Here is a 12,643-nt window from a genome sequence, read left to right on the forward strand (position 1 = left end):
TGGGGCAGCAACCAGTGCAGTAATGTGTGGCATGTCAGAGGAAGAAATCGGTAAAGCAGGAAGATGGGAATCTAAAGCATACAAAACTTATGTTAGGATGTAATCATAATATGAATGTAGGTGTGATCCTTAAGACTGTCATATGTTTATATGAAAATGATTTCAAGTCATATAATTATATAATCTTATCATGTCTTTATATATATAGAACAACAGGTATGGGTAGTGGGTCATCAATAGTCAAAAGAGCATTTTTAGCAGCTAGAATCAGACCAGGTGGAATTAACTTGGGACTAATGGATGTATTAAATGTGTCTATTTGGTGGCAAGGAAAAGGGGGTATAGGATGGTATGAAATGTACATCAAGATCAAAACATTGTTGAAAGTTGCTGACCCTCCTGATTACATTATTTTACATTGTGGTGGTAATAATATTGGGTACACACCAGTCAAACAACTTATACAAGATATGAAAGGTACAATTGACAACATTTGGAAACTTTTCCCCAATACAAACCCTTACCAAAATATAAGCCCTCTGGCACACAGTTGCTGCAAATTTGCAGCGCATTTGCGGCAAGTTTGCTGCAACTAGTTGCGGCACATTTGCCGCAAGTATACTTTTCGTATGCAAATTTTTCCTCTGGCACACAGTTTGTGGCACAGTTGCGGCACACACTTGCTGCACACTTCTGGCACAGTGTGCGGCATATTTGCCGCAAGTATACTTTTCGTATGCAAATTTTCCTCTGGCACACAGTTTGCAGCAAACTTGCGGCAAACACTTGCTGCACACTTCTGGCACACAGTGTGCGGCATATTTGCCGCAAGTATACTTTTCGTATGCAAATTTTCCTCTGGCACACAGTTTGCAGCAAACTTGCGGCACACACTTGCTGCACACTTCTGGCACAAAGTGTGCGGCATATTTGCCGCAAGTATACTTTTCGCATGCAAATTTTTCCTCTGGCACACAGTTTGCGGCAAACTTGCGGCACACTCTTGCTGCAGACTTCTGGCACAGTTTGCGGCAAACTTGCGACACACTTCTGGCACTGTCTGCTCGAAATTAAGGGATGTTATATAAACTGTCATTACAAAACAAAAACACAATAACAATTCAATTAATATAATTTCAAGAACAATGACATATCAAGTAATTAACATATTCAAAAATACTAATTAAAAAAAAATTATTCAAAAACAAAAATGACTGGGTTCTTGTAAAATATGTTCTCCATCATAGGAACAACAGTAGAAACATATACTGGGGAAATGACAAATTAAAGGTAGAATTTTTCAACAACAAAAAAGAGAAAAAAAAAAAGAGAAGCATTTTTAAAATGTTACATGAATATCTTCAATGTTTTTAAAACATCTATAATGTACAGGGTCTGGAAAATGTTAAGTAAAAGCTGAGTTGGTTACATAAAGTACCATGCTTAAAAAATGACTAAGTTCAACTTCACCATGCACATGTAAATTTTTCAAAGAATGCCTGATCACTTCCGAAAAGACACATGCACATTTACAATGCTTCCATAACAGCTGTTCAAGGTCTGAAGAATGTCAAATAAATGCTGTAAGAGGAGTTGATTACAAAAAATAAGTACCATCTATTCAGGAAATGCTTAAAAAATGACAAAGTTCAACTAAATGTAATTTTTTTGAAAAAAGTCTGATCACTTTCAAAAAGACACATGCACATCTTCAATGTGTCCATAACTACTGTACAAAGTTTGAGGAATATCAATTTAGATGTGCACGAGTTGATCACACAAAATAGGTACCATCTATTCAAGAAATGCATAAAAATGACCAAGTTCAACTACACATAATTTTTTTTTTAAAAAGTCTAATCATTTTCAAAAAGATGCATGCACATCTTCAATGTGTTCATAACAACTGTACAAAGTTTAAGGAATGTCAAGTTAGAGGTGCATGAAGATTTGATTACACAAAATAGTCACCATCTATTCAAGAAATGCTTAAAAATGACTAAGTTCAACTACATATACATTTTTTTTTAAATGTCTGATCACTTTCAAAAACACACATGCACATTTCCAATGTGTTCAAAACAAATGTACACAGTTTGAGGAATGTCAAGTTAGAGGTATACGAGGAGTTGATTACACAAAATAGGTACTGTCGATTAAAGAAATGCTTAAAAATGACGAAGTTCAACTACATGTAAATTTTTCAAAAAATGTCTGATCACTTTCAAAAAGGCACATGCACATCTTCAATGTATCCCTAACAACTGTACAAAGTTTAAGGAACATCAAGTCAGAGGTGTGAAAGGAGTTGATTACACAAAGTAGGTACTATTACAGGGACGCTACTGTCGCTTGCCCACCACTGAGTAATTCACCATTTTATAAACTGTTTGCACATTGTGCAACCCAACCAAAAATATAAAATATAATTATAACAAGATGTGAGAGAAAACTTAAAGAAACTGCAACAACTTCTAATCTACAAATATTGCATTGTGCAATGTTAAAAAGTTCTCGGTGAAGTCCCACCCTGGCCATGAGAGTACATTTTATTTGGAAACTGCTGCATAAAGAATTTCTTTCAAGATCCAAGAGAAAAATATCAACCCACAGTGGCACTTTTCTGACATAAGGTCAGGTTGTGATTTAAATAGATTTGTGAATTTTGGCCGTTTTAGATCAATCATGTCAAATGAAAGCTTTTAGAAAATAAAATCCTTCTTAAACTAGCAAGTGCTATATAAATGATGCTATAAATGCTAGAATTGTGTATACAATTAAGACAAAGGAGTTGACATGATCTTCTGTACATGTAATTAAGAAGGTCTATCATTTGCATAACATGACTGTGCATCAATAACAACAGGTTTCGGCAACATTTGCAGACAAGAATGAAATATATTCAAAATTCACACATGTAAACTATGCACTTTTCCTCAGAAAAATCTGGAGACACTCTACATTAATTTTAAAATCAGTACTGTGAAGGACTTTATATTCTGATAAATTAATACAGACTTGTGGGCATTTAATTATTAGGGAGAACACTAAACATTTACACAAGTTTCTCCATCATAGATGAATGAGAGAATAATAGGACTATCTCCATGCTGTGTGCACCTTAGAATAAAAAACATGATTGAATTCTGGACCTTCTTCTAATCTTCCACTTGTTCAGTACTTGGTCATCACAATCACATATTGTCCGCAACAGCTCTACTGTCCCATCCATTTGTTGTGATAAACTGTAAATAGTTTTTTGGTTAAGACAGAGTACCTTTACTCACAAATACATGTAGCAGTCTCATCAGATTCACTTGGCAAGTGTGTATAAATCGAAATGTCATTCTTTTTTTCATTAGTGATTTATACACATTAATCCAGGCCTGCATGTTGGAACTCTAAGATATGGCAAGTTGAAGACAGCCTATCAACACACCATCACAACTTCTGAATCTGCATGACTATCATGAAATATATTCTGAAAAAGATATAAAATTTTAAATAATTACGAGATACCATTGGTCCTCCTATATATAAGTTTGCAAGGCATCTAACATAGGAGGAATCATTCTGGGGTGTGTACATGTAATTACCGTCACCCGACACCTGGGGCCACCGATTTTCAAAGCCGAGCAATAATCAATGTTGCGTTACAGCCCATTGGGCTAATAAATGCAATATCTGATGTACAACTGTTAATATCATGCTGACCCAACTTTACGTACAAATTAACTTTATTGCCAAGACGAGACCTTCAATCCATTTTAATAACGTATTAAATGCATTGATGTAGAGACAAAATTGAGATTCCGGAGGTCACATCCCTGATCATAATGCAGTTTAATTTTTCTAACTGGACATCTGGGTTCAAATCATAAGCATTTGAATAAAAAAAAAATCAACCATTCATTAAAAAACACCATTTACTTAATAAACTAATTAAATTTTGCAAATATCACCCGAGTAGAAAGTAAACAAAAAATAGCATAAGTATTACGGAAATAGGCCTAATTATTTGTTTGTTTTCCGGCCTTCCCCCCCTCTCTCCGTTTTTTTTAAAGTGCCTATATGGTCCTGTCCAAATGTATAAGAAAAAAATCCGCGAGGGCTACGATAATGCAACTAGAAGGAGTCGAATCTCATACAAAGGAAATTTAAAAAAAAAAAAAAAAATTCCACATAATTTCAAAGAATTGAATGAAGCATGTAAATTTATGAACGTAAACACCGACTTGCAAGATTTGACGCAACAACATACAATATGAGCGATGGTCAGTTTCGTTTTGAACAATATATTAGAGAGTTTATAACTATAAGATACACAGTAATTCACTTACTCAATGACTGGAAGATTCTCCTCAGAATATCTGCATCAACTGATTCAACTCCTGTTCTCGATTCATGTTCAAAATGTTGTTTACCGGTATAACATTATGGCGCCTGTCAATATCAACTTTCGCGCTCAGCATATATTGTGTGAATCCCACACCCGACGCATTGAACCCGATCTCTATTTACGATGCATAGAGCCGTAAAGCCCCATGAAGACCTACTTTGGTATACAGCTTAGATTATTCTAACTTAGTATAAATTAGCATTCCACAAACCAGAATAACGTACCTGGATAAAATCCTGATATGTAAATTATACATATAAAGGTGGATTTTTACCACTCTCATTTGATTAATTTCAACTCACAAACCCAGTATCTGAACTGTAATCAACAGATATACATGTAAATAAAGAAAAGAAATCTCTCTCTCTCTCTCTCTCTCTCTCTCTCTCTCTCTCTCTCTCTCTCTCCATTTATTTAGATATAAAAAAAAAAAATTCTTCACATTTTTTTTCTAATTAACTATTACCCTTTGAACATCTACAATTCACACGATGCTATATCAAAGGAAAACCATTGTAAAGTACTATGCAACCCTGTCAATGTAGTTCATGCTAGAAGGTTTTTTAATTTTTACATGAATGTTTTGAATTCCGCACCAAAAGTAGAGTGCTATAACTACATTTAATTTTTACATGAATGTTTTGAATTGCGCACCAAAAGTAGAGTGCTATAACTACATTTAATTTATGTAATATGCAATACTAAATTGTATACATAGTCTAATATCACAGGTACATATCAAATATATACTTGTATTTACATATATGTAAATGAACTGTTAGTAATTAGTTTATTGTCATTATATATCTCATATTGTGTAACATGATTGTATGCCAACATGCTTGGTGAATCAATAAATAATTGAAATAATTAGATTAAAATTCAGATACCTGTGCACTTACATCTTACTTTAAAGGGGCATTAGCTGTGAAAGTGATGGCAACTATTTTTTTCTCAAAATCTCTCGATGATATTGAAATACATATTGATGACTAATAAGAACATTTATTTTTTATTATGTACAAAAACAAGAAAATTAATCCTAATAAAACTATGTTAGATAACCGCTTTTAATGTAAAGAAATATATATACGGAAGAAGTATTCACTGCACCCCAATTAAATCATTTCTCAAATATAAACAAAATTAACAAATATGCAAAGGTAACTAGAGAATAATTATACTGTGTCGCAAGACAATAATATTCAATCACCAAAATCACATATTCTTTTTCAAGATGTTAAAAGGTGTTTGAAATAATTAAATACAAGTGTAATTATTACTTTAATATATAATATCTATTATAGGGCAACTTTCATTGAATTCAATATTTGGTGACAAAATGACCGCTAATTCCCATTAAGACAAGAAGATCGATTGAAGGGGGTGCGAGAAATGTTGCATATGTTCTATTATAGAAAATGTTGTGATGGATATATTGATATGGCTCTTTTATTCTAAATATTCAAGAAAAAGTCGTGAACTTTGGTACCCTTACTGTTTCAGTTCTAAAATTTTAAGAAAAAAGTTGTGAACTTCTGGCACACGATTCTGAAAACCAAAGAAAAAGTTGTGGTGCACTTCTGGCACACAGTTTTGATTCTGAATACCAAAGAAAAAGTTGTGGTGCACTTCTGGCACACTGTTTCATTTAGGAAAAGTTGTGGTGCACTTTTGGCACACTGTGCCACTAGTGGCACACTGTGTACTGCTAGTGGCACACTGTATGCCGCTAGCGGCATTAGCTGCACACTTCTGGCAAACAGCTCTGGCACACTGATTTGTTTGCCGCAAACTTGCAGCAAACTTGCGGCAAATTTGCAGCAAACTTTACATTTTGGTAAGGGAAGCTAGTATGGTCATAAATATTGCCTAGAAAGATCAAATAGCATAGAAAAAATGAATAATTCTGCTAAAAAAATCAACAGTTCAGTGTTGGCTTATATAGTAAGGAATGTGGGATGTTATATCAAGTATTTGGGTATCAAACATGTAAACACAAAGCTTTTTGAGGCAGATGGGGTCCATATATGAAATATAGGCAATGAAATTTTTCTCAACAATATTAGTGCAGGGTTAGAACAATTTACAACGAATGGATGGCAAGTGTATCCAAAGTTATACTAGAACTTTTGGACGGGGTATTTTGTGGCAAGGTCTTGGCTCCAGGAATTAGCCCCCCCCCCCCCGCCCTTGGTGGCGGTGGCTTCAATGGTTAATATTGTAACCATTTCTGCCATGTGGAAGAATGTTCGTCTGGTTCCTGTGAATGGACATTGAATGATTTGATTGGACAATATTGTATGTATTGAATTATTTGGTGACAATTTTGTCACACATATATATATGATAGACTTTGATTGCCGCTCACCGGAATCATAGTCATATGGTTTTTTGTTTAATTGAAAATTTACATTTTAATGATTGATGTTTGGGGGTGATTGCAAATCGTCTCATTGCCGTCAACTGGAATGAGAAGATCTGCTAAATTTGTTACTTGATTTTATGATATAACATTAGGCAATGATATGTTTTTGGATAATACCATTTGGGTGTCAATACACAGGTGTAATTTTCATGGTAAAATTTTAATGTAAAACTTTAAAATTGTACTCTAAACTGTATGATTTCAAACTATTTAAAATTCTGCAATTCGTTATACTAAATTATATACTAATTTGATATAACAGATTTTATATACTCTTTTTTCGAGATTGACCATTGGATATAACCATTTCTAAAATTTGGGATTTATTTTTAACAAATTCAACAGATTTGATACATTTTAACGGACTTACAATTTTAATATAACAAATTGAGTTTGTAATAACGAATTCTGGAAGTCGTTATTTTAAATTCAAAAATATTTTTGATAGAGTGTAGGTCCTAAAGGGCTTCCGTACTTACACATGAAGTTGTGTGAAAGTAATAATTACCGTCGGTGCAGTTGTCGGTGCAGTCGGTGCAGTTGTTGATGGAGAGGTCGTCAATTGCTATGTCCCCACGGAAGTCCTCCCCTCTAGTTCCAGTTATGACTATCTGAAATAGTTAATAGTCAGTCCTATACTGTATATTTTGTTATTTATCAAGCCAATACGAATGTAACAATAATAAATCGAAAAAGTGTACAGAATCACGCCCAGAAAAATGAAATAATTGAATAGAAAAAAGACTAAAATAACCTGGAAAAAGGAAATCCTCTTTCCGATTGGTAGTGACCCCTTATGCCAAAAATCTCCTTGGTTTCCAGCAATGTTCCACATATTGATAGGGTTCACAATGTTATCACCAGAATCATCGATTCCAATAGTAAGTGTCCCAACATCTAAAACGTGATTATTAAATGATAGCTTTACTACAAGTTCTAAAACATTCACAAACTACTATTCTTCTACCTGGACAAAGCATGAGCTTTAATATATAGATATCTTAGTTACTTTTTTCTCCATCTGGTCCATGCATGTGATACCAAAATTCTAGGCAAAGACCGTCTCGTGCTGGTGCATAGTAAGGCGACAGTAGACGGGTAAAATTCCCACGCTGTCTAGGCTTAGACGCTTCCATAAACAGATAGTGACCTATGGTAAAGAGAAATATCTTAAAGCTGACATGAAGTCTTAGATATAGTAGAATTTTGGGTGTCCGTCACATTTCTCTGCTTATCCGTTATATTAGATATTAATAGTTTATTAATATATGCAACAGGGATCGCATGGTATATAAAGGGATGAGTCTTGCTACGCTTCAATTCGCGTTAGTTTTCCGATTTACCTGTGCGAATAGCTATAGGTATAGGGTGAATATATCAAGAACGATTGACATCCCGTCTTAGAACCCTATGCACCGCTCAAAATTACAATAAAAATATCGTACATTAGTAAAGTATTCCAAACGTTTTGGATAAATCAATGTAAAGTAAAAACCTTTCTTTACATGCATGTACGTATAGTTGTAGTAAACATGTGAAAATTATACAATAAACTTAGAGAAATATTTTATTTATGGAATGGAATAAGAAAAGGGCATGGAATTTACACAATTCATTATTCACACTCACTTCAAGCAAAGGGGAATACACTAGTACTATTTAAGAAATTAGATATCATTTTTAGTGTTATTGGGATATGGCATGAAGTTGGTCAAGTGATCAAATCCTACAACACTCAAAAATGATATTTTATTTCTTATATCTATATTTGATTTGTGTTCTTACCGAGCTACCATGCTTATGTAGCAGATGACCGAAATAACGATCGTACAACACAAAATATAGTTCATTAGAGTTTTATCGAATAAATAATTAGGAACAATATCTAAGAGAATATAAGATATAGGTATTTAATTTCGAAGGTTAAAAAAGAGGAACCAGGTGTAAAATAAAGGTAATATAGAGCGTAAAGTAAACTGAATTGAAGACGAGAAGAGCGGAATAAACTACATGTACATCCGTGATGTGATTTGGTCGTGTTCAGCGATGGAGAAACTGAGGCGGTGGTCTACTTGAAGTTGAAAATAATTAATTTTTCGAGTCTCAAAATCAGCCTCGCTCATGCCAAGTCATGGCCGTTCACGAATGCTGTTGCCTGGAAACAACAGGTTATCATCATCATAAAATCCTATAAATACAACTTGTCTCAATTTCTTCGCTTCCAATATCAACTTCATCGTATGAATTCGCAGAAGTCGCAGTTTTAGACCTAGTTCTAGTAATTGCAGACATTATTTAAAATGAAACAACTGAACGGTTTGCTTAATGTTTCTGTTTTATTAATAGATGAAATTCTTGTTTTGTTTACAAAATAAACTCTGTATAAATATTCTGATGCGGTTTTTAAAATGTGTTTCTGTTATGAATGTCATTGCAGTGGCGGATCCAGGATTTCCGAATGGAGGGGGCGGGGTGTGTTTGGAAGTAGAGTAATTAGCCATAATACTCAGCCATTTGTGGGTGTCAATTTGAACCTTTACTCACACTATTTATTTTTGTTTAATTTGTGGTGAAAGGGGGGGGGGCTGTAAATCCCCCACTGCAGAGGTCAGGTGAAAGTACCTGACTTGTATTCATACGAAAGAAAAGACTGATCACGTGACACACATGTTACAAGAAATTGAATGTCAATTTCATTAATATTGTCAGACAAGGAAGTGCATTGGCAAATGTAAATATTGAAAATCATGCCCATGACATGCACGCTCGCCATGAAAACTTGTCGATTGCGGACGACTATCACCCTGGATCTGCTCGCAATATCTGTAAAGGACCGCAGACGTACGTGTACACTTGTTGAAAATACCTTCAGTAGTATCAAAATTCGCTTTATCATGATTATGACTGTTAGTCCCCAAGGGCCTCTACAGCCCAGTAGCTAAGTACTTCGTCACTAGCTTGAAAATACGGATGTATATTTAATTGCTGGGATAAAATTTAGAAATTCATTTCAAAATTAAGGATTATCTCCCTCATGCATAGTCCTTGGACGAATTTGGCTCCACTTTTTGGCACTCTGGTTTTCCTTTTAGCTCTTACAATTTTATTGTTATTTCGAATTTCCAAAATGAAGAGAATTATTTGTCGAAATGCGCATCTGGTGCCTCAAAATTGGTACCGTATAAGTTTTATATGAAACAAAACTTCATTTGTATTCCTACAGTAAACACGTTGTCACTTCGTTTTACAGACTATGACACACTTAGCCCGTGTCGATCAACTGTCTTCAATCAGGGGAGATATCAGAGTAGACGATTTACAGGATTGCACATGGATCCTTACTTTCTGATTTACTGGTCAGAAATGCAAAGAATCTGAGAGAATTGATGGAGGATAGATGGGTCAAGTTAACGTTAAGCTCTTAGTCAGGTTTTTGCAAGTTTTGGAAGGAATCAACGGCATGTTCATAGGTAGGACTCATGGTTGTTGCCATGTAGGAGATTCTCCGAGACAATAGGGCGAATTTAGAAGAATTGCAGATAGGATGCTTCTTTTTATTACCTTCATTGTGTGTAAGAGAAAATAAATACGAACTGACAGATAGTTTTTGTAGAATTTTAATGAAGACTCGCAGTGGTACCCTGACATGAACATAATTTTTCGAGCCTCTAAACCAGCTTTGTTCATGCCGAGTCATTGCCGTGATGACAGTTGCCCGGATACAACAGATTGTCATCATCCTAACGTACATAGGCATATAACTCTGCTTCCAGTTTTTCGATTCCAATATCAAAGTTATCTTATGAATTCGCCATGTTGCAGAAGATGCACTTTAGGCATAGTTGTAGACGGTATTTGAAACTGTTTAAAATGAAACAACTGAACGGTATGTTTAATGTTTCTGTTTTATCAATTGATGAAATTCTTGTCTGTTTATAAACTAAACTCTGTATAAATATCCTGATGCGTTTGTTTCTGTGATGATGTCATTGCAGTGGCGGATCCAGGATTTTCGAAAAAAGGGGGGTTACTTGTGAAAGTAAGATATTAGCCAAAATACTCAGCCATTTTGGGTGCCAATCTGGAATTTTACTCGCGCTATTTCTATTTTTTAAATTTGTGGCGAAAAGGGGTTGGGCCTTTAAATCCCCCACTGCATTGCATAAGAAAGAAACCAGGTGAAAGTCCCTGACATTTGAAGAGGTGATTGTATTCATACGCAAGAAAAGACTGATCACGTGACCAACTACATGTTACAAGGAATTGAAAGTAATTTCCATTAGTACTGTCATATAAGAGAGAGAGAGAGAGAGAGAGAGAGAGAGAGTGTGTGTGTGTATTTATATATATATATATATATATATATATATATATAAAGCACTAAATAATCACAACTAGGTACTGAAAATTTTCGCCCCAGCCCGGGGTCGAACCAGCGACCTGCGGCACCCACCGCCTAGCAAGACTGTCAAACCAGTGCGTAAGTCCACTCGGCCACAACGACTTCCCTAGAAGGGGTAAACCTAAGGTTGGGTGTTATAATTGTTTGTTTGTGCTTATATATATATATATATATATATATATATATATATATATATATATATATATATATATATATGTGTGTGTGTGTGTGTGTGTGTGTGTTATGTTATTTGTATGAATTAGACGAGCACATGGTAACAACACAGAGCGGCCATTGTGAACCACTTTTATTGCAGACAGACAGTATTCATACGCGGTTAACAGTCATAACGAAACCAAATAATGAACATAATAAATTTCAGGATATAACATTTTCTCCCCTCTTAAGATTGATATGGAAACATTTATGGATCAATAACATTTCAAACTTCATACTGGCCAAAAATATCCAACGTTAAAGTGTCACTGATTCAGTCCTCAGTATGTTTTTTAAAACACATATCACTAAAAAGAGTACATTATATCTACACAGGCAAATAAAAAGTAACAAAGCCCAATGTATGACTAGAAATTAAAATAAAACAGCCCCTAAACATAGTACAAGTTATATTTACACGTACATCAGGTATTGGTCTTCTGAAAACCAAGGTATAAAAATCTTCAAAGATTTTTGGCTTTCGGATACGAACGGGGTATCGTTTCTCCTATGCAACAGTTGTAGCTTTTCATGGTGTACGCGCAACTTTAGGCGTTTTCATAGGTGCAACATCGTATTTAACAGGTTGTGATGATATGTACTCTGGTACATCTGTCTCGCGATAGTCATTATCCACGTAAGAAGCACTTGAATTACTCGACTGAGTTGACTGTGAAATTTCAATATTTGGCGTCATCATCTGAACTTGCGATTCAATGATCTGGTCCGCATGTCTCCTCCAATGAATCATTGGGTCGACTTGTACACGATACGACACTGGCCCAGATCTTTGTGCGATAATTCCAGGAATCCATTTGTCCTTTCTGCGATAATCTCTCATCATTCACGATTGTCCAGGTTCAAATTCTCTATTATGTGTACTTCTCTGCGCACACATCTCCTGTTGCTTCTGTTTAACATGCGACTCGACATTTGGTCTCATCAGCTGAATTTTTGTTCTCAATTCTCTCCCCATCATTGGTTTAGCCGGAGTTTCGTTTGTCGTACAATGTGGAGTATTCCTTTAAGCTAACAAAAAGTATGCCAGTTTTTTCTTTATGCTGCCTAAGTCATTTCTGCTGCACTTCATGGGTTGTTTGAATGTTTGTACGAAGCGTTCTGCAAGTCCATTGCTGGATGGGTGGTATGGTGAAGTCTTGATATGCATGGGATCAATTCCATTGGCATTCACAAAATC

The 12,643-nt window shown here is 35.0% G+C and overlaps 1 protein-coding gene and 1 long non-coding RNA gene across 2 annotated transcripts in view; both read right to left on the reverse strand.

Annotated features, from left to right (window-relative positions):
• Positions 1 to 12,643, reverse strand: part of LOC125683150 (mucin-5AC-like) — a 99,879-nt gene that overhangs the window by 16,262 nt on the left and 70,974 nt on the right. Inside the window, exons 5-7 of the mRNA XM_048923987.2 lie at positions 7,837 to 7,977; positions 7,582 to 7,724; positions 7,336 to 7,438 (exon numbers count right to left, since the gene is read on the reverse strand). Of these exons, the coding sequence (XP_048779944.1) occupies positions 7,336 to 7,438; positions 7,582 to 7,724; positions 7,837 to 7,977 (387 nt within the window). The remainder of the gene's footprint in view (positions 1 to 7,335; positions 7,439 to 7,581; positions 7,725 to 7,836; positions 7,978 to 12,643) is intronic.
• Positions 1,115 to 6,881, reverse strand: LOC130046785 (uncharacterized). The gene is made up of 2 exons (XR_008795789.1): positions 4,341 to 6,881; positions 1,115 to 3,481 (listed from the first exon to the last, which is right to left on the reverse strand). It is a non-coding gene; the product is annotated as an uncharacterized LOC130046785 (long non-coding RNA).

This window comes from Ostrea edulis, chromosome 6, assembly GCF_947568905.1.
Source record: "Ostrea edulis chromosome 6, xbOstEdul1.1, whole genome shotgun sequence".
NCBI classification, from domain to species: domain Eukaryota; kingdom Metazoa; phylum Mollusca; class Bivalvia; order Ostreida; family Ostreidae; genus Ostrea; species Ostrea edulis.